Below are 20,342 nucleotides of genomic sequence, written 5' to 3'. Positions count from 1 at the left end.
CAATTCCCAGCCTGTAACTGATTTTATTGGGGGGGGCCTCCAGGAGGGGGGGCACAGTCCTGGGGTAGGGTCCCCCAGCCCTGGGGGCGGCTCAGGGCCTGGCTGGGGGTGTCCTCAGTGTCGCATCCCCCCCTCCCTTAGAAGAAGAGTCCCCGCATGCGGCGGCCGATGCCCTGCCGGTCGTAGAGGATGTTGAACTTATTGACGAACTGGTTCATGGTGTTGCAGGTTTTGGTGATGGTGCCCAGGTACGCCATCAGCCCCACGTCATTGCATTGCTGGCGGGGGTGGATTGGGGGGTTACTGCACTGCTGAGGCCCCCCCCCCCCCCCCAGCTGCATGTGCCCACCCACGGCTGCAGTAGCACAGGGGCCGCCAACAGCACCGGTGGTAAAGGAGACACAGCTCTGTCCCCGCGTGTGCCCCGACAGGGCCATGGGCACCTGACCGCCCCCACCCCTGCAGCTCCCCAGGAACCCCCCCCAGCCATCACTCACATCGTAGAAGTCAGTCTTGAACTTGTCAGTGCTGAGAACAGGCAGGCAGTGGCACAGAGCGTAGGCTTCACGCAGGATCTCATGGTTGAAGGGCACCTCACCTGCAGGGACGATGTCAGCCTTGGGGACGGCCTTGGGGCCCTCCCAGAGCCCCTCTTGGGGGACGGTCCTTCCCTGGGGACACCCCAGGGCCAAACCTGCTCCAGGAGAGCAGGGAAAGCCCAGGGACAGCCCTGTCCCCCCTCCCTGGGCAATGGGGAGAGCCCTGTCCCCGACTCACCAGCCTCGGAGGCCCGCACATACTCCAGGATCAGCTTGACCCGGCTGTGCAGCATCTTGATGGCACTGTGCTGGGCGATGAGGTGCTCAGCCACTGTGGGGGGGGTCAAGGACACGTGTCCCCCCTGTCCCATGTCCCTACAGCCACCCACCCTGGGCTGCTCCAGCCCCTCCAGGCAGCCCAAGAGCTGTGTCCTCCTGTCCTTGTGCCCCCATTCCCATGTTCCCCATGTCCCCAGCCCCCCACTTCCCTGCACCGCCCCCCCACCCTGGGACCCATCCCCATCCCACCTTGCCCTCCACGCTCCCCATCCCTGTCCTCCCCACCTCCGGCTATATCCCCAACCTGTGGAGTTCTCCCCGCTGCCAGTCGCTGTCATTCGGGCAACATGGTCGACCCCGATCCGCTCTGCCTCCTCGGTGGCCAGGGTGTAGGTCAGCTCTGCAAAGAGCATCGTGGCCTGGGGAGGGGGGGACATAAAAGGGGTGATGGGGGGGCATGACAGCCCCACGGTCCCCTCTCCCCAACCCCCCCGGACCCTTCCTGCACCCCCAGTATCTCTATGCCTCAACGACCCACTCCAGACCTATCCCCCTGAGTGACACCCCCAGGCCTCTCTCCAGCCCCAATTTATCCTTGGATCCTCCCCATGGCAGCGCTGGAGCCCCACAGACCCCCAGCGGTGTCCCCCCACCTGAGTAACTTCCTCTGGAACCCCAGAAGTGTCCCCCTCCCAAACCCTCAGCCATCCCCAGGACCCTAAACAAGCTCCCTGGAACACTCCCCCTGCCCCTTGGGGTCCCCCCAGCCTCCCCCCATGGCCCCAGGCAACCCCTGGACCCCCAGGAGCCCCCCCAGCCCCATTTCCACCCCCCAGCACTGACTTACCTCCCCGTTGATGATGTCAATGACAGACTCAAAGACGCTGACGGGCAGCTGGGGGGGAAGGAGAAAGAGATGTATTTTTGGGGGCCCAGCCCCACGCTGGGGGGGGGGATCCTGGGTGCCCCCCATGTGCCAGGACTCCTCCCCACCTCTCCTCCACTCACATCTGTGTGCTTCGTCATGGGGTTCAGCTTGAGGAAGAGGGGGCTCTCAATGATCTCACAAACCTGGGGAACAGAAGGAGCAGTGTCAGGATGGGGTGCACACACACACACCCCCCCCTCCAGCCCCCCCCCCCTACTTACCTGCTTGTGGACGTGGATGTCAGAGGGGTCGGGGGGCCCCCGGTCGTGTACCAGCCCAGGAACTCCAGCTCCTTGAACACCTGCTTGACTGGGGAGGGATGGGGGTGGGCCCTGAGTGGGCCGGGGGGTGGACAAGGGAGGGGGACCCCACAGCCTCTCCCAGGGCAGTAAACAGACACCATCTCTACCCCTTCCCCCAACAGGCCCTATCTCCCCTCTCCCAAAACACCCCCTCAAATGCAATCGAGGACCTGCCCCAGGGCAGCCCTGACCCCCCCAGGACCCTCCCAGGACAGCCCAAGACCCCCCTGGGCAGCCCAGGACTCCCCCCCAGCCCTCACACTGCTCCTCCTTGGTGTAGTAGTACTCCTTGTCGATGAGAACGTGCCCGTCCACTGTGTGTGAGAGCAGCTCGAAGGAATTCATCACCTCGATGTTGCGGCCCTCCTGCCGCCCAATGAGGGCCCCGATCACTGGGGGGGGGACACAGGGGACTGTCACTCGGGCTCAGGGACCACCAACAGGTCCAACCCAACCCCGCACTGACCTCGGCCTTATGCTGCGGGGGGGGCGGGGCAGGGGGCCCAAACCAGTCCCAGGTACCAGCTGGGACCAGGCCAGGGGCTGTGGGGGGCATGTGGAGACGCCCTCGGGGACACGGGGACCAGGCCAGGGACCAAAGGGGTACTCTGGGGGCCGCAGGGGGTCTGTGAGGGACCCTGCGAGGCTGGGGGGGCTGCCGGGGGGCTCTACAGAGTCTGCAGGGGGCTGTGGGGGACCCTGGGGGGGGGCTGCTGGGGGGTTCTGGAGAGGCTGCAGGGGGCTGGGGAGGCTGCTGGGAGGCTCTGGGGGACCCTGGGGGGCCACAGAAACCACTGGGGGGGGGCTACGGAGGGCCCCAGAAGTCTGTGGGGGACGCCAGGGTGCCGTGGGGGTTCTGGGAGACACAGGGGAGCTGTGGGGACCCGGGTGGGGGCGCGGGGGGGCTGCAGGTACCTTGTCCGGGGCGGCCCTCCTGCGAGCGCATGCGGATCCAGTGGTCGGAGATGTTGAGGATGACAAGGGGGTGCAGGGCCACGGAGACGCTGCCCGTCACCCCCCCGGCCATCACCGAGGGGGCGGCTGCGGGGACACGGTCAGCGGGACGAGAGACGGGCGGGGGCGGGGCCGGGGGCGGGGCCCAGGTGTGTGCGGGCGGGGTCACGGTGCACGACTTGGTGCGGGGGCGGGGCCATGGGGGACGGGGGCGGAGCAATGGCCTGAGGAGGTGTGGTCACCGGCCGGGGCGGGTCCCGCGGGGGTGGGGGGAAAGGCGCGGGGGCGGGGCCCCGGAGCTGTGGGCGGCGAAAAGGCGCGGGGGCGGGGTCCCGGGGTTGTAGGCGGGGAAAAGGCGCGGGGGCGGGGTCCAGGGGCTGTGGGCGGGGAAAAGGCGCGGGGGGTGGGGTCCAGGGGCTGTGGGCGGGGAAAAGGCGCGGGGGGTGGGGTCTCGGGGTTGTGGGCGGGGGAAAGGCGCGGGGGCGGGGCCCAGAGGAAGGCAGCGCGGCCCTGGGTAGCGACCGGGCGGTCCCGGTGCGGTCCCGCAGCCCCGGGGCGGTGGCGCCGGTCCCCTGTGCCGGGACGGCCCCGCGGGCGGTACCTGCCACGTCCACCTCCATCCCGCCGGCCCCGTTGCTCCCCGACGCGGAGGAAGAGGCGCCGGCCGCCGCCGCCATCTTGGCTCGGCCTGTCGCTGCTCGGCCACCGTACGCAGCGACTCTGGGCATGCGCGAGAGGGACTGGGGGCGGGGACTACATGCGCCGTGGCGAGCATGCCCCGTGGCCTCGGAGGGCGGCGCATGCGCACGCCGTAGGGGGGCTGCTCCCAGCCCTGACCTGCTGAATCGTTTCCCCAGTGCCTCCCAGTCCAACCCAGTACCTCCCAGTCCCTTCCTAAGGCCTCCCAGTGCTTCCCAGGTCGGTGCCCCTCACTGCCACCCCAGAAACAGTGATTTTTTTTTTCCCCCCGTTTGTTCCAGTGCCCAAATGACTCCAGAAACTCCCACTCTGGGCGAACTGCAGCCTTTATTCCCCAGCCCCACGCTGGGGGGGGGCACTCTTTGGGGAGGGGGGGGGTCCTGGCTCACCCCGAGGGTTCTGCTCGGGCCAGGAGCCGCAGTGGGACCAGGAAGAGGTTGAGGGGGCAGAGGCCAACCCCCCTCCAGCTGGTTGCAGGGGTCCTGGGGGCAGGGGGGGCGCTGGGGGCCGTGCCGGGGGCCGGGGAGTCTGTCTGCGGGGGGCAGGGGGCCGTCAGGGTGCTGTAAGCCCCTCGGAGGTGGCTGTGGAGGGCGGCGCGGTCGAGGACGCCCAGCTCCTGGGGGAGGGAGCCCAGCAGTGCCAGCACCACCGCCGACTCTGGGGGGGAGGGACACGGTGTCAGGACCCCCCACCCACCCCACGCCTTCCCTCCCAGGGGGGTGCCAGCCCCACGGTGGGGACAGCAGCAATGCTGGGGCCCTCCGGTTTGGGACTGACACCCCCCCAGTGTGGGACAACACCCCCAGGCCCTCCCTGCTCTCCCCACACCGTTGCTCCCCAAATCCCCCTGCCCAGACCACCCCACGACACCAAAAGCGGCCAGGGGACCTCAGAGCCCCCCCTCACTGACAGGGGGGCCCCAAATCCCGCAACCCCCCCGACACCCTCCCGGCATCAGGGTCCCCCACTCACCTCCAGGAGGGAGCGCTGGGCCCTTCCCACCCCGGCAGAGCCGTGCCAGGTACTCATAGACCCTCTGGAAGTCAACGGTGAAGGCCCCCGGGGGCGTGGGGCTGCGGGGCTGGGGGGGCCGCAGGGTCCCCCGGTGCCAACCCCCCCTGATCCAGTGACGCCGTGGTGCCAGCAGGATGCGGGGGGACGGAGTGGAGAAGGCTCAGCGGCTCCGTGGCCGCGACAGTGAGGACCTGGAGGTGATAACATGGTGACAAGGAAGGGGTGATGTGCCCTGAGAGGTGCCCAGGGAGGGGGGGGGGCTGTCTCTTATGCCCCCCACCCCCCTGGAAAACCCCCCCTCAAACCCCCTTACCTGAGAGAAGGCGGCTGCCGTCGCTTCCTCCAGCCCCTCTGCCAGCGTCTCAGCCAGCTCCAGCCACACCTGGAAGGCAAAGGGGGGGGTGACAGCGGGCCCCAGCCACCCCCCCGGGGCAGGGACCCCCCGTCCCGCGGTCGTCCCCCCCTTCACCTCGATCGGGGCCGGGACCTGGGCGCGTCGTCGCCGCTGCTGCTCCAGGCAGTGCCGGTACTGGGTGCGCACAGCCTCCCGCGCTGCCCGGCCCCGCAGCCGGCACAGGAACGACAGGATCTGGGGGGGGGGGGTGGGGGGGGTGTCAGGGGCTGCGCTCCCAGCGGGTGTGGGGGACACTGCATCCAGCCCGGGGTGGGGCTGTGGCCGATGGGACAAACGGGGATGCTCCTGGGGCTGGGGGGGGGGGGGGGGGGGGGGGGGGCAGGGGATCCCGGACCCCCTTGTGCGGCCACCACTCCCCACGGGAACCCGACGGCTGGGGACCGCCGCGTCACCCCCCCAGGGACCCCCAGCGTCTGGGACCCCCCATATCACACACACCCCCCGAAGGACCCCCAGCGTCCAGGCACCCCCATGTCACACCCCACAGAGACCACCACCGACCGGGGATCCCCACGTCAGCCCCCCCCGGGACCTCCCCACAACCCCTCGCTGACGCAGGTCTCCGGAGACCCCCGTATTACCGCCCCCCACCCGGGGTCCCAGGCGGCCGACCGCCCCTCCCCGCACCCAGGGGTCCCAGGCACCGGCTTCCCCCCCAAGCGTCGCCGCCCCCACCTCGGCCTCGCTCCGCCGCGGCAGGCGCTCCCGCAGCGGCCGCGGCTGCAGGTCGGGGAGGCCGAGAGCGGCCTGAGCCCGCAGCGCCGCCAGCAGCGCCCGCTTCTCCCGGGCCGACCAGGCCGCCCGCGGCCGCTCCGGTTCCGCCGCCGCCCCCGGGCCCGTCACGTACCGGGCCGGGGCCAGGCGGGGCCGCACCGGCGGCTTCATGGCGCCGCCGGCCCGGGCCGCCGCCGGGGCGCGGATGGCGTCACTCGCGGCGCGCCCGCACGGCGCCGCCTGGTTGCGTCACTCGCGGCGCGCGTAAGGCCGCTGAGCACGCTGGGAGTTGTAGTTCGACCCCCCCCCAAATCACAGACTCAGCCGGGGCTGGGGGGGGCGGGGGTGGGTTTATTCCACGTCTCGCTGCTGGGGGGGGGGCGGGGATTCGGGGGGGGTCACAGGGCCGCTTCGGGGGCCTTGTCGTCATCTGGGGGGCAGTCGATGAAATCCGCCAGCATGGTGGCCGTCTCGTCCAAGTCCTGGGGGGGGGGGGAGGGAGGTCGGGGGGGGCCCAACTGCCCCTGTTCCCCCCCACACACACACTGCACCACTCTTCCCCTAAACTGCTTCACCCCCCCAACTGCCCCCTCTCACCCCAGCACCCCACATTGCCCCCTCTCACCCCAGCACCCCAAATTGCCCCCTCTCACCCCAAACTGCCCCTCTTTCACCCCAGCACCCCCAAATTACGCCCCCCCCGGACCACCCCGGTACCTCCTCCTTGTCCGCAGGGGGCAGGGGCTCCTCCTCCAGCTGGGGGGGCGCCGGGGGGGGGCTGCCGGCCCCCCCCGGGGGTTCAGGGTGCGGCGGGGGGTGGGCTGCATCCAGGGTGGGGGGTGGCACCTCGGGGGGCTCCAGGAGGGGGGGTGGGGGCTCGGGGATGCCCGGGGGGGGCTCCCCCTCTTCCTCCCCCCCCTCCTGGGGGGCTTTGGTCCCCTCTTCCTCCTCCTCCTCCTCCTCTTCCTCCTCCTCCTCCTCCTCCTCCTCCTCCCCCCCCCGGCCGGGGGGGGCGGATGGCCTTCGTCCACCTCCATCACCAGGGCACCGGTGTCCCCCGGGGGCGGGGGGGGCTCCTCGGGCACGGGCAGAGGCTGCCCCTCCTCGGCGCCCCCTTCCTCCTCCTCCTCTTCCTCCTCCTCCTCCTCGGTGAGGCCTTCGTCCTCCTCGTACTCCTCCTCATCCTCCTCGTACTCCTCCTCTCCCAGCTCTTCCTCCTCGTCGAACTCCTCCTCCTCCTCCTCCTCCTCTTCTTCCTCCTCCTCGAAGAACTCTTCCTCCCCGAACTCCTCTTCCTCCTCCTCCTCCTCTTCCTCCTCCTCCTCCTCCTCCTCGCTGCTATTGATGTTGATCACGGCCGGGTCGGGCTCCCCGGGGATCCCCGGTGGCTCCGGGGGGGCAGCCGGGGGGACGACGGGGGGCAGCGGCGGTGGGGGCGGCGGGGGCGGCGGGGGGGGCCCCGGCTCCTCGGGGGGCTCGGGGGGAGCCAGCGGGGGCGAGGGGGGTGGCGGCGGGGGCCCCCCACTCTTGGGGGCGGGGGGCGAGGGGGGGGCACCCCGCTTGGGGACGATGACCACGCTGTCGTCCGAGTCGCTCTCCAGGGAGATCTCCACGTCCGAGGGCTCCTCCTTGTCGTAGTGCACGAAGACGGGGCGCCGGGGGCGCCCCCCCGCCGGACCACCCTCCTCCTCGCCCCCAGGGGCGGCGGGGGGCTGCCCGGGGGGGGCCTCCCCGGGGGGCTCCTCCGCCAGCGGCGGCAGCCGGGGGGGTCCCAGCGGATTGGCGGGGGCGGCCCGCGGCGCCCCTGGGAAGGCGGCGGGAGGCAGGGGGCGGAAGGGGGGGGCAGGGGGCTCCGGGGGGGGCCCTGGGACGGCGGTGGGGTGCAGGGGGGGCACCCAGGGCCGGGCAAGGGCATTCGCCACCACCAGAGCTTCGGTACAGACGGAGGAGACCTGGGGGGGGGGGGGGGGGTTAGTGGGGTGCCAGGAGAGGGGAGGAGACCAGGGACAGGGGGGCTTTGGGGGTCCCTGGGGAGATGCAGTGGCCCTTGGGTCCTGGCTCCCCGATGTGGGGGGTCCCGCGGGGTCGGGCTGCGGGGTGAGGGGGTCTCCCGGGGTCCCGCCTGCAGGACAAAGGCTTTTAGGAGTGCCTGGGGGGGTCCTGGCTGTGAAATGGGGGGGCTCAGACGGGATAAGGGGGTCCCAGGGGGGATGGGGGGATCCCGGCTCTGGGACAGAGGGTTCTCAGAGGAGGGCGTGACCCATGTGGGTCTCCGCTAAGGGCTGGGGGGTCCCTGGGAATCCCTGCTGTGAAATGGGGGGGCAACGAGGCAGACCCCGGAGGGATAAAAAGAGGGGGGGGGCCCAGGAGGAATAAGGGGTCCCTGGGGGATGGGGACACCCTAGGGGTCCCAGCTCTGGGATGGGGGGGGCCTGGGGAGGGTCCAGGGCCCTTGGGGGTCCCAGGCGAGGACCGGGGGGGTCCGCAGCCCGTCTCACCTGGAGGGCCGGGTCGCGCTGGCCCTGGCCGAAGGCACGCAGGGCGCAGTGCAGCGGGGGGGCCCCGGCGGGGGCGGGGGCCAGCACCAGGGCCAGCAGCAGCTGGTAGAGGGCGGCCCGGCACGGGGGGCTGGCGTAGGGGGTGCCAGGGGGGCCGGCGGCAGCGGCGGGGGGCCCCGGGGGGACCTCGGTCTGCGGCAGCCGCAGCAGCAGCGGCACCACCAGCTCCTGCAGCCGCTGGCGAGGGGATGGGCGAGGGGGGGCTGTCAGGGGAGGGGGCACAGCCCCCTCAGCCCCGTGGGGACCCCCAGCGCGTATCCCCAGTCATCCCACCGCTGCCCTGGCCCTGTAGAGACCCCCCATTAACTGCCCCCCCCACTTGCCCCAGCCCTGTAAGCTCCCACATCAGCTGCCCCAGCGCCACAAAGACCCCCCCCAGACCCCATTACCAGCCCCACCCCCAGCAAGAGCCCCACCTTCTCCCAGCATTCGCCCCCACCCACCCTCGAGGCCCCCCAGGAACCACCCCGGCCCCACACCTGCTCCCCAACACCCCAATAGCCCCCAGCCCCACAGAGCCCCGTGCCCCCCGTCCCCTTACCCGGTGCGTCTCCTCCTTGATCAGCGGCCCTCCGGTCAGGATGGCGCGACGCAGCGCTGGGGGGACACGGAGGTTAGCAATGGGGCGATCCGGGGGGGGCTTCCCTTTCTCCCACCCCACAACACCGATCGGGGTCTCAGGGAGCCGCAACAAGGTGATCGGGGGTCCCCTTTCCCCTGACCCCCCGCCAACAACAAGGGGGCACACAAAGGGACGAGCGAGGCCCCACCTCGGCCCCGAGAGAGGGGTGCAGCCCCCCGTGCCTCCAGGGGTTCCCGTCCCCCCGCCCCGTACCTCGCAGGGCGGCCCGGCACACATCACTGTTGGCCGCCGGCTCCAGCTTGCGGTGCAGAGCAGGGGCATCCCCCCCGTCCCCCAGCTTGGGCCGTTTCGGGGCACTGGGTTTGGGGTCTGCCTTCAGCTGCAGGGAGGAGAGAGAAGAGGGGGTACCGGGGGTCTGCGGGGGGGGGGGGGGGGAAGGGCCGGGGGGGGGCTCACCTTGATGCCCTCAGCCGGGGGGGTGATGTCGCTGAGCAGGTGGGCCAGCAGCACCTCACCGGGGGCCCCGGGACCCTGCAGCACCCCCGAGGCAGCGCCCGCCACCTCCACCCACAGCTCCAGCACCTGGTACAGGCGGGTGCGCACCGCGCTGGGGGCACAGGGCGTCAGGGGGGGCGCAGGGACTCCCAAACCTCCCTGCATGCCCCCCAGCCGCCCCAGGCACCCCCAAACCTCCCTGCATCCCCCCAGCTGCCCCAAGGACCCCCACACCTCCCCACGTGCCCCCAGCTGCCCAGAGACATCAAGGACAGACACAGGATCCCCCCCCAGCCCCCCAGGAACAGCAGGGACCCACAGGGGTGCCCCCAGGCCCAGCCCTGCTGTGGGGGAGCCCCCCGCCGGCCCCCCCCCAGTACCTGAAGGGCTTCTCCTGCCCCGGCAGGACGGCCTCACGGGCACCGCTCCAGGCGCTCAGCACCTGGGGGAAGAGGCGGCCCAGGATGCTGCCCCAGCGCACCAGGCGCGCCCCACACCTGCGGGGTGGCGTCAGGTCTGTGCAGCGGACCCCCACACACAGCCCACCCCGCACCCCAGCACAGGCCTTCCCTCCCCATGCACCCCGCTTCCCTCCCAACACAGCCCCACAGTTCCCAGTGTCCCCCGAGCACCCCCAGTTCCCTCTCAGTTCACCCCAGTTCCCTCCAGTTACAGCTCCAGGGTCCCCAGTCCCCGCCAGCACAGCTCCAGTGCCTCCTGAAGCCCCCAAAAGCCCCCAGTTCCCATCAGTTCCCTCCCAGCACAGCCCTAAGTATCCCCAGTGCCGCCAAAAGCCCCCAGTTCCCATCAGTTCCCTTCCAGCACAGCCCTAAGTATCTCCAGTACCCCCAAAAGACCCTAGTCCGTCCCCCCCAGTGCACCCCAATTCCATTCTAGCTCAACCCCCTGCATCCCCAGGCACTCCCAAACTCCCCCAGACTCACGCCAGGATGAGGGAGGAGAGCACGTCCAGCATGTCCAGGTGGACAGAGGGCAACAGCAGCATCTTCAGGGGACCATCCCCAAACCAGTTCTGCGGGGACAGAGCAAGGCTGGAATCCGAGGTGTCCCGCCTGCACCCCGAACGCAGCCCTGAGGCCACAGGAGCGCAGCGGGGGGACCTCAGCCCCCACTGCCCCAGCCCCAAGGACACAGCTTGGGGCTCAGCTGCCCCGGGGGGCACTTGGGGACAACCCCCGCTGCACTCACTATGTTCTTGCTGGTGATGTTCAGGGCACGGCAAATGAGGTCCAAAACGTCCTGGACGGGGACAGTGACGGGCGCCACGAACTCTTTGCTGCCAGGGAAAGAGAGGTCAGGGGAGGCCGGGGGTCCAGGAGACACAGCTGGGGGGCTGGGATGGTGGCCGGGGACTGGGAGGGGGGGCCAGTACCTGAGCAGGAGCTGGAGCACACGGGCCAGCCCCGAGAAGCGGTTGTGCAGGGTGAGGACGAAGCCAGTGTCCCCGTCCTGGGGGGCCGGCAGCAGCATCTCCACCCCCGGCCCCTCATAGGGCAGCGGGTCTGGGGGGGGCAGTGTTAGCGCCGAGGCACCCCCAGGAACCCCCCGGGGTCCATCGGTCTCCACAGATCCCCAAAATGCCCCTCAGGGTCCCTGCCACCCCACCGATATCCCCAGAACCACCTCAGAAGATCTCTCCGTGCCCCCAGAGCTCCCCAAACCTATCCTCAGGGTCTCTCCACCCACCCAGTGTCCCTCCAAAACACCCCTCAGGGTTCTGTCTTCACAGCCCCCCAAACCTATCCTCAGGATCTCTCCACCCACCCAGTGTCCCTCCAAAACACCCCTCAGGGTTCTGTCCTCACAGCCCCCCACCGTGTTCCCCAAACCACCTCTCAGGGTCTCTCTACAGGCCCAGAGCCCTGAAAACCACCCCTCGAGCTCTCTCCGTGACCCAGAGCCCCCCAAAGCCACACCTCAGGGTCTGTCCCTGCCCCCGGAGCCCCCAAAATCCGCCCGAGGGTCCCTCCGTGCTCGCCCCCGCCCCCCACCCACCGGTCTCGCTGCCCTCGAAGAGTGCCCCGAGCAGCCCGTGCAGGGTGGCCAGCAGCCCCTGCACCTCCTGGTTCCAGCACTCCGTGTGCCGCAGCCCCTGCGAGAAGCCCCGGCCCAGGGCCGGCAGCAGCGCGTAGCACTCGCAGGCCAGCTGGGGGGGAGAGCACATGTCAGGACCCCCACCATCCTCCCCTCCGGGCTGCCCCAGACACCCCAAGAACTGCCCCGGCACCCCAGAGACCCCCAGCCCCTATGAGCCCTCCCACGGCTGCCCCAGCCCTTCCAGCTGCCCCTGGTCCCCCCGTGACTGTCCTGGCCCCCCCAGGGCCCTCCCATGGCTGTCCCAGCCCCCCCTCAAACCACCCCAGGGCTCTTCTGGCCTCCCTGGGATGCCTTACATCAGGACCCTATTGGGGTGCCTATACTTTTCCTAGGACACCCCCAAACATTGCCCTAGCCCCCACCCAGGGGTCCCAACTGCCCCCCCCCAGCCCCCTGAGACCAATCACAGGCCCCAGGATGTACCCCTACCACCTCTACCCCCTGCCCCCCAAGACTCCCTCAGCCCCCGGAACAACCCCAGACCTTCAACCTGCCATGACACGCCCCCCTCCCAAGAACAATTTCAGGGTGTCTGTCCCCCCCAGCTGCCCCATCTACCTGCTGCAGCTGCGGGGACTCGGAGTCAATGCGGGAGAGGAAATACGCTGCCAGTTTTCCCTAGGAGAGACAACGGGTGACGGGGGGGATGACACAGAGCACGAGTCCCTCTGTTGCCACAGCCTCCTGAGGCGGGGACAAGGCACACACCCCCCCCAAATCCCCGGAGAGGTTCTCACCCGCATGGAGCCGCAGGCCCGGGGGTAGAAAGTCATGCAGGACTTGATGCCTTCCAGCGTGGAGACCTCACACTGCAGGTGGGGGATTAGGGGGGCAGGCACAGAGCCCGAGTGTCCCGTCTCCCCCCTCGCCCCGAGACCCCTGTGTGCCCCACCAAGCCCTCCCAAATTCTTCACATGCCCCCTCGAGCTCTCCCTCCCAACCCCTTGTGACCCCACAGCCCCCCTGAGCTGCCCCCCCCCCACATGTCCCCCTAACTCCACCGTGTGGCCCCGGCCCCCAGTGTCACCTCCTCACCCCCCCATCTGTCACCCAAAGCCCCCTGAAAAGCATCCCCCCACCCCTCTGTGCCACCCCAGACTCTCTCAGAACTTCTGTGCCCCCCCCGCAACCCACTTCAGTGCCCCCCAACTCCCCCGTGGACCTCCATGTGCCCCTCTCGGGCCCCCCCAGCCCCCCATAAGCTCCCCGTGCCCCTTCCCAGACATCGCCATCCCCTCTGTGACCCCCTTCAGTCCCTCACAGACCCGCCCCAAGCCCTTGTGCGATCGTCCCCAGCCCCACTCGTGTCCCCCCCTGCCCCTGCCTGTCCCCCCATGCCCCCCCCCCAGCTGCACCTCAGGCTTGAGGGCCAGCAGGGAGGTGAGCAGCCCGGGGATGTGGTTGGTGCCGATGTCCCGCGCCAGCTCGGGCAGTTGGGAGGAGAAGAGCAGGAGGTCGTGGAGCACGGCCACCCCCAATGCCATGGTGGGGGCCGGGTCCTGCGACTGAGGGGGGTGGGGTAGTGGGGGTCAGCACAGCCCCTCCTTGGCACGGCCCCCACGCCCTCCCAGTGCGCCCAGGCACCTGCTGCCCTGGCTCAGCCCAGCCCAGGCAGTGCTGCCCCCAGGACCCCTTCACGGACACCCCCCAGTGCACCAGGACCCCCCCCCCAGGGACACATCCAGTCCCCCAGGACCCGCCCACATCCCCCTGGGACCCCCCCCAGGCCCTCCTCCATCCCCCCAGGGCCCCCCCCATCCCCCTGCGACCCCCCCCCCATCCCCTGGGACCCCCTCCAGGACCCCCCCCACCCCCCTGGGACCCCCTCCAGGACACCCCCCATCCCCCTGGGACCCCCCCCCCAGGCCCTCCCCACCCCCCTGGGACCCCCCCATCCCCCGGGACCCCCTCACCTGTAGCAGGTGCTGCAGGCAGCGCAGCCAACCCAGGCAGTGCTGCTGGAAGGGCTCGGTCGGGCTTTCGCTCACCAGCAGCGACAGCAGGCACAGCCCCTCGAACCTGCAACGCCATTGGCTGCCGCACGCAGGGACCGCCCCCGCGGCCCCCCCGCCGGCCAATGGCGAGGCCCGCCCTCCACACCCCGTGAGGGGATCACACTTCTGATTGGCTGCGGTGCCACCTAGTGCCACCCCCCCTCCCCCCACCCCCAAGTGAGGGGAACCAACGGGAGGGAGTGCAGTAAGGGCGTGGCAGAGAGGCGAGGCCCGATTGGCTGCCTGTCTGCATGGCCACACCCACCAGGAAGGGGAATCCCTGTTGATTGGGCTCTGTCCCACCTAGTACCACCCACCACGCGTCAGGCAGCCAACAGGAAAAGAGAGCTTGTGGGTGTGGTCCAGGGAGGACACACCCCTGCTGACTAGCAGCTCTGCTAAGCCAATGGGAGAGAGCACGCCGGGGGTGTGGCGCAGAGGGAGCTTCTGACTGGCCGCCTGTTCACCTAGTCCGGCCCACCCATGACAAAGCAACCAATGAGAAGCAGCGCTAGGCAGGCAGGCGTGGCGCATGCATCAACTCTCCTTCCGATTGGCTGCCTGGCCATGCAGCCACGCCCCCCCCAGGGACAAAACCTCTTTTGACTGGTTTGTGGCATGGCCACCGGCCACGCAACTGTGACCTGAAAGCACGTTCCCATTGGCTAACGAGCCAACCCCCCGCGTGAACAGACCGACACTGCTTTCCAATTGGCTCACGCCTGACTTTTTGCCCCGCCCCCCGGGACAGCAGCCAACGAGAAAGACGGCCGCAGAGGAGCCCGCGCGCCCCGATTGGCCGGAGCGGTCGTCACTCACCGGGTCTTCATGGAGCCGAGGCGGGCGCTGGTGACGCCGACGAGGCCTCCGATGGCCTGGGCGCTCTGGGGTCACGGGGTCAGGGGTCACGAGGGGGTCAGGGGTCGCGGGGGTCCCCAAGGGTCATGCGGGGGGCGGGGAGTCACGAGGGACGGGGCAGTGGGGAGGGGGGGTCGGGGGTCACCGGGGGTCACGTGGGCCCTAACAGGACGGGGGGGGGGGGGGGAAGGAGGGTCCCGGGGGGGGGCGGGCGCCCGGTGCCGAGAGAGGGCTTCCTGGCGCCGGGGAGAGGGTCCCGATCCCGGGGCGGGTGTCCCGGTGCTCGGGGGTGGGGGGGGGTGGTGGTGGGGGTTGTCCCGTTCCCGGCCCCGGTGCTCCCCCTTGCCCGTCCCGCACCTGCGTGCCCGCGCTGTCCCGCAGCCCCCGCACCAGCCCCGGGAGCGCGCGCCGGGAGGGCGGGAGCGCGCTCAGCGCCTCCAGCAGCGGCGCGGCGGGGGCGCGCGCCGCCGCCACCGCCGCCATCGCCGCCGCAGATGTTGCCGCCGCCGCCGCGCGCCCAGGCGCCTTCTGATGGCGTCACGCCGCGCGGGGAGGCGGAGCCTGGGGGGCGGGGCGGGGCCTGAAGACGGCCTGCGGAGGGGGGGGGGCTTGAAACCGCCCCCGCGCCCCAGGAACTGCCCGGGGGGGGGACTTGAAACGGCCCCGGGGGGGTGTCTGGAAACGGCCACGGAACGGGTCCGGAGGGGGAGCCTGGACACCGCCGCGGCGCGGGCGCCCCGGAAGGGGTCACTTCCCCTGCCCATCCCCCCTCCCGCCGTGACGTCGCCCCCCCTCCTCCCCGCTGCGCCCCCGGATTGGCTGTGCCGCCCCGCCACGTGACCCGGGGCCTGGTCATGGCCTCGCTGCGGCCCGCCGTGCCCCCCAGCCGGGCCTGGGGAGCCGCCGCCCCCGCCTAGGCCCGGGATCCCCCTCCCCGCGACCCCCCCCGGCCCCAGCATGGGGGAGAAGGCGGGCACCAGGTGAGGGGGCCCCGCACGCGTCCCACGCGCGGGGGTGGGTGGGTGGGTGGGTGAATGACAGCTCCCCCCGGGGATGCGCCGGGGTCCCCCCTCTCCGGACACGGCTGCGGGGGCTGTGGGGGGGCTGGGACCCCGCTGTGGGGGGGGCGGCGGGGGGTACCCGGACGCCTGGGTCCCCTGGGCAGCACCCAACCCCCAGCCGGGGGGGGCTGGGCAGGGGAAGTGCCCGGGGAGGAGGAAGCGGGAGTGGGAGGAAGCACTGACCGCGGAGGAGGGGGGGACCCTTTGCACCCCAAAGTGGGGGAGGTGGCTGTGGGGCCCCTCCCAGCCCCACAGCTAACGGGGACCCCCTGCCCCCCAGCTGTGGGGCTGCCCCCCCCTCCGCACCAGCCCCCCCTGCTGCTGGTGGCCCCGTGCATGGGGGGGGGTGGGGGGGCCGTTCCCCCAAGAGGAGGGGGGGCCCCGTGGGGCTGGGAGCCACCCCTGCTTCCTGCAGGGCAGAAAACAGGAAGAGCCATGGTCGGCCCCCTCCAGGGCCCCCCCAGTGCCTCCCAGTCTAGCAGGGGGGCTCGGGCCCCTTTCCCCCAAGCACAAGGAATGTGGGGGTGTCGGGGGGGGGGGTGTCATAGGGTAGGTTTCACACTTGGGGGGAGCTGGGGGGGGGGGGGAGGAAGGCTGTGCAGTGAGTTTGGGAGGGTGCCCCCAAAAGTGGGGGCAGGGGAGGCTGCATGGCTTTGGGGGATGCCCCCAAACCCCTTCCTCCCCCCAAACACCCACCCCCAAAACAACTATTTTAACCACTTTTTTTGCCCCATAGGGTGTTCAAGAAATCCAGCCCCAACTGCAAGGTGAGAGACCCCGGGGGGGTTCACCCCCCACCGCCCCCTTCCCGGGGAGAGCTTGAGGACCCCCAATCTCTCAGTTTCGTGCCCCCATTTCTATCATCGGACACCCATGACATGAGCTGTGCTCGTCCTCAGCCTGCCATGGGGATGGGGTGTGTTGGCACACCTGTGCAATTTGGGCCTCACCCTGCGTCAGGGGGCTGCTGACCCTTTCCTTGGGGGGGATCTCTGTGGCCTGACCACTCCCCCCATACATCCCCCCCAGCTCACGGTCTACTTGGGCAAGAGAGACTTTGTGGATCACTTGGACCGGGTGGACCCTGTGGGTGAGTGGGGCTTGGGGGGGGCTGCCAGGGGGGTGAGGGAGACCTGGGGTGGCAGAGGGGCTGCCTGGAGGTAGCACAGGGGGGGTAGGGGGGACCTGACCATATGGAGGGGCTGCTGGGAGGGATTTGAGGGGGTCTAGGGGTGCTGGGGGAGCAGAGGGGCTGCTGGGGGGGGATCTGGGTTCCTCTGGGGCTGCCGTGGGGCTGGGGGGACCCTCGCCTCCCCCTGACCCCCTCTCGCCTTACAGATGGAGTGGTGCTGGTGGACCCCGACTACCTAAAGGACCGGAAAGGTGAGGGACAGGGGGAGGACGGGGGGTTCCCACACCCCCAGGGGATGCCTGGGCCCCCCCCCAGACGCCTGGGTCCCACGGCCACCCCCCCGCCCCCCCCCGCAGTGTTTGTGACGCTGACCTGCGCCTTCCGCTACGGCCGGGAGGACCTGGACGTCCTGGGCCTGTCCTTCCGCAAGGACCTGTTCGCCGCCACCCGCCAGGCCGTGCCCCCCCTGCCCGAGGAGCGCCGGCCCCCCACCCGCCTGCAGCAGCGCCTGCTCCGCAAGCTGGGCCCGGCCGCGCACCCCTTCGCCTTCACGGTGAGCCCTGCCCCGCAGCTGCCCGTGGGGTGCCTCGTCCCTAGTCAGTTTGGGGTCGCCAGCCCCACACTGACCTGGGCTTCCCTGCCCCATAGCTACCCCCAACACTCAGGGGCTGAGCCCCCCCATCCCATATCTTCCCCCCCTGTTACCCGCTGGCCCCTCTCATTCCCCAGATCCCCCAGAACCTGCCCTGCTCTGTGACGCTGCAGCCTGGCCCTGAGGACACTGGCAAGGTGGGGCTGGGAAGGGGGTTGTTGGGGGGGTGAGGTGGCAATAGGAGAGGGAGCTTGGGGGGGGGGGGGGGGTCTGGACTGGGGGAGCTATAGGACTGGGTGTTATTTGGGGGGATGGGGGCTTTGAAGGGGCTATTGGGGCTGGGGGTGAAGTGGTGGGGGAGGGATTGAGATGAGTGTGAAATGTTGGGGGTGAAGGGGGGGGCAGCAGCATTATGGGAGTCCCATCATCCCCCAGGCTTGCGGCGTTGACTTTGAGATCCGGGCGTTCTGCGCTAAATCCCTGGAGGAAAAGATCCACAAGAGGTAGGAGGGACCCAGGGGTCTGGCTGCCCCCCACCCCCGCGGCACCCTTCTCCAGGGGGACCCAGGGGTCCGGGTGCCCGGTCCCAGGGATCCAGGTGTCTGGGCCGCCTTCCCACCCCTCCCAGGAACTCGGTGCGGCTGGTGATCCGGAAAGTGCAGTACGCACCTGAGCAGCCTGGCCCCCAGCCCAGCGCCGAGACCACCCGCCATTTCCTCATGTCCGAGCGCTCCCTGCACCTGGAGGCCTCGCTGGACAAGGAGGTGGGCGGCTGGGGGGTGTGGGGGTCCCAGGCGTGGGGCAGGGGCTGAGGGGGATTTGAGGTCCTAGGCATGGAGCAGAGGATGGTGGGGCAGGGGCTGGGGGGGTTTGGGGGTCCCAGATGTGGAGCAGGGGATGGTGGGGAGGAGGCTTGGGGTTCCCAGCAGTGGGGCAGGGACCTGGGGGGCAGGCTCTGGGCAGGGGTTTGGGGCGCCATGGTGCAGGCTGTGGGGCACAGCACTGACCTGGTGCCCCCCCAGCTCTACTATCATGGGGAGCCCCTGAACGTCAACGTCCATGTCACCAACAACTCCAGCAAGAGCATCAAGAGGGTCAAAGTGTCCGGTACGGGGGGCACACATGGGGGGGGGACAACATGGCGGGGAGGGGATGAGGGGAAGCCGGGGGGGAGGCATGGGGGGGACTTGGGAGTCTGAGGGGGGATACTGGGGGTGGGCAGGGGGCCGGGGGGTGACGTGGCGCTGTCCCCACAGTGCGGCAGTTCGCTGACATCTGCCTCTTCAGCACCGCCCAGTACAAGTGTCCTGTGGCCCAGATCGAGCAGGAGTGAGCGACCCTGGGACCCCCCCCTCCTGCCCTGACCCCTTGGCCTGGCAGTGACCCTGGGACCCTGCCTGACCCTGTGGCTCACCTGGGGTGAACCTATGCCCTCTGTCCCTGGAGTGACCCCCTGACCCCTTGTCCCTGGGCTGACCCTTGAGCCCTGTCCTTGGTGTGACCCCATGCCCTGGCATGACCCCTGACCCCTCGTCCTGGGGGTGGCCCCTTGTCCCTGGTGTGGCCCCCGGCTCTTTGTCCCCGGGGTGCCCCCCTGCCCTGGGATGACCCCTGCCCCCATGCCCCCTTTTGCAGGGACCAGGTGCCCCCCAGTGCCACCTTCTGCAAGGTCTACACCCTGACCCCCCTGCTCAGCAACAACCGGGAGCGGCGGGGGTTGGCGCTGGACGGCAAGCTGAAGCACGAGGACACCAACTTGGCCTCCAGCACCATGTGAGGGGGCGCGGTGGGATGGGAGGGGGTGTGCAGGGGGGTCCCCCATGCCCCGGGGGGGCACTGTGTCCTTTGTGTGTGTGTGTGTGTCCCCCGCGCCCGTTAACCCTCTCTTGCAGCGTCAAGGAGGGAACAAACAAGGAGGTTTTGGGGATCCTGGTGTCCTATCGCGTCAAGGTGAAGCTGGTGGTGGCCCGTGGCGGGTATGTGCCCCCCACCCCCCATGTCCCTATCACTCCCCCCTCAGACCCCCCACTCACCCCCTTCTCCCCCCAGGGACGTCTCAGTGGAGCTCCCCTTCATCCTCATGCACCCAAAGCCCCCTGAGCCCTGCCCCCCGCCACGGTCACAGTTAGGTAAGGGATAACCTGGGCGGGGGGGGGGAGGGCACAGGAGCTTGGGGGGGGGTTCTGAGACCCCCCCCAACTCACCCCAAAACCCTGTGCCTCCCCCCAGCCCTCCCTGAGACAGACACCCCTGTCGACACCAACCTCATCGAGTTTGAGACCAAGTGAGTGACCCCAGGGGAGAAATAAATTGGGGGGGAGGGAAGAGACTGAGACACTCTGTCCTGGAGAGGGACTGGGGGGTAATTCGGGGTGTCCCCTGTGTCATTCCCCCCTCGCCCCAGCTATGGGCCAGATGACGACATTGTCTTTGAGGACTTCGCCCGCCTGCGCTTGAAGGGGCTGAAGGACGAGAAGGACGACGAGGACCAGTTCTGCTAGGGACATCCCCGGGACCCCCAAATCCCCCCGTGCCCCCCCTAGGACCCCTGGCACTGCCCTAGGACCCCCCCAGGACCCCCCCTCAACACCCCTGGCGCACCCCTCCCCGTATGACTGCTGTAAGGGGGGTCTGCTCCCTTCCCATCCCCCGGGGGGGGGGGGCGGCATTTCAGGAGGGGACCCCAGCCCCCCCCTGGGGTGCAGCCCCCCCTCCTCCCATTCCCAAGCACTGGACTCGACTGGGCATTACCCCCCCCAACTGTTTATATGTACATTAATTTTTAAAAATGTTTCAGGGGACGCCCCCCGGCCTGTCCGTCCCGTGTCCCCTGTCGTCGTGTCGTCCCCCCCCCCCCCGCGATGGGGCTTGGGGACGGGGAGGGGGGGTCGCTGGGTTAAATAAAAACCTTTGAGTCGATCGTGGCGTGAGGAAGGTGATTTGGAGGGAAAAGGGGGGGGGGCGGAAGCGGCCCCGGCGGGTGTGCGTCCGTCTGTCCGTCTTCCCCGCGAGGGTCGCGGACCACCGAGACGAGTCCTAGAGCGGCAGCGTAGAGCGCGCCGCGTCGTCGCTTCCGGGTCACGTGACGCGGGCGGGCCCGCCGGGAG

At 70.2% G+C, this 20,342-nt stretch overlaps 4 protein-coding genes across 4 annotated transcripts; 1 reads left to right on the top strand and 3 right to left on the bottom strand.

Moving 5' to 3' along the window:
- Positions 1–3: 3 nt before the first annotated feature.
- COPS6 (COP9 signalosome subunit 6) lies at positions 4–3,730 on the bottom strand. Its single transcript, XM_075042259.1, is given in 11 exon segments — positions 4–278; positions 498–598; positions 778–870; positions 1,123–1,237; positions 1,666–1,713; positions 1,827–1,889; positions 1,968–2,008; positions 2,011–2,055; positions 2,309–2,440; positions 2,964–3,089; positions 3,604–3,730. Coding segments are annotated over 11 exon segments (1,032 nt in total). The 3' UTR covers positions 4–137.
- Positions 3,731–4,066: 336 nt separating this feature from the next.
- Positions 4,067–6,098, bottom strand: SNAPC2 (small nuclear RNA activating complex polypeptide 2). Its single transcript, XM_075042262.1, is given in 6 exon segments — positions 4,067–4,358; positions 4,674–4,764; positions 4,766–4,906; positions 5,029–5,097; positions 5,185–5,304; positions 5,806–6,098. Coding segments are annotated over 6 exon segments (903 nt in total). The 5' UTR covers positions 6,016–6,098; the 3' UTR covers positions 4,067–4,086.
- Positions 6,099–6,237: 139 nt separating this feature from the next.
- Positions 6,238–15,048, bottom strand: PELP1 (proline, glutamate and leucine rich protein 1). Its single transcript, XM_075042243.1, is given in 22 exon segments — positions 6,238–6,326; positions 6,562–6,609; positions 6,612–6,836; positions 6,839–7,558; positions 7,561–7,737; positions 7,740–7,796; positions 8,343–8,396; positions 8,399–8,579; positions 8,944–8,999; positions 9,238–9,364; positions 9,442–9,592; positions 9,861–9,977; positions 10,425–10,513; positions 10,690–10,777; positions 10,874–11,003; positions 11,497–11,647; positions 12,157–12,216; positions 12,336–12,407; positions 12,954–13,103; positions 13,512–13,617; positions 14,412–14,476; positions 14,808–15,048. Coding segments are annotated over 22 exon segments (3,006 nt in total). The 5' UTR covers positions 14,934–15,048; the 3' UTR covers positions 6,238–6,270.
- Positions 15,049–15,270: 222 nt separating this feature from the next.
- Positions 15,271–20,154, top strand: ARRB2 (arrestin beta 2). Its single transcript, XM_075042256.1, has 15 exons — positions 15,271–15,430; positions 16,248–16,278; positions 16,541–16,601; positions 16,850–16,894; positions 17,000–17,196; positions 17,373–17,432; positions 17,671–17,738; positions 17,864–17,999; positions 18,258–18,342; positions 18,492–18,564; positions 18,871–19,008; positions 19,128–19,211; positions 19,285–19,364; positions 19,465–19,519; positions 19,640–20,154. Exons 1-15 carry the CDS (start codon positions 15,408–15,410, stop codon positions 19,734–19,736), a joined length of 1,233 nt encoding a protein of 410 aa, XP_074898357.1. The 5' UTR covers positions 15,271–15,407; the 3' UTR covers positions 19,737–20,154.
- The last annotated feature ends 188 nt before the right edge of the window (positions 20,155–20,342 follow it).

This window comes from Buteo buteo, chromosome 12, assembly GCF_964188355.1.
Source record: "Buteo buteo chromosome 12, bButBut1.hap1.1, whole genome shotgun sequence".
In the NCBI taxonomy this organism is placed as follows: Eukaryota; Metazoa; Chordata; class Aves; order Accipitriformes; family Accipitridae; genus Buteo; species Buteo buteo.
Note: the sequence above shows the minus strand (reverse complement) of the source record. Positions and strands in the feature narration are given on the sequence as shown.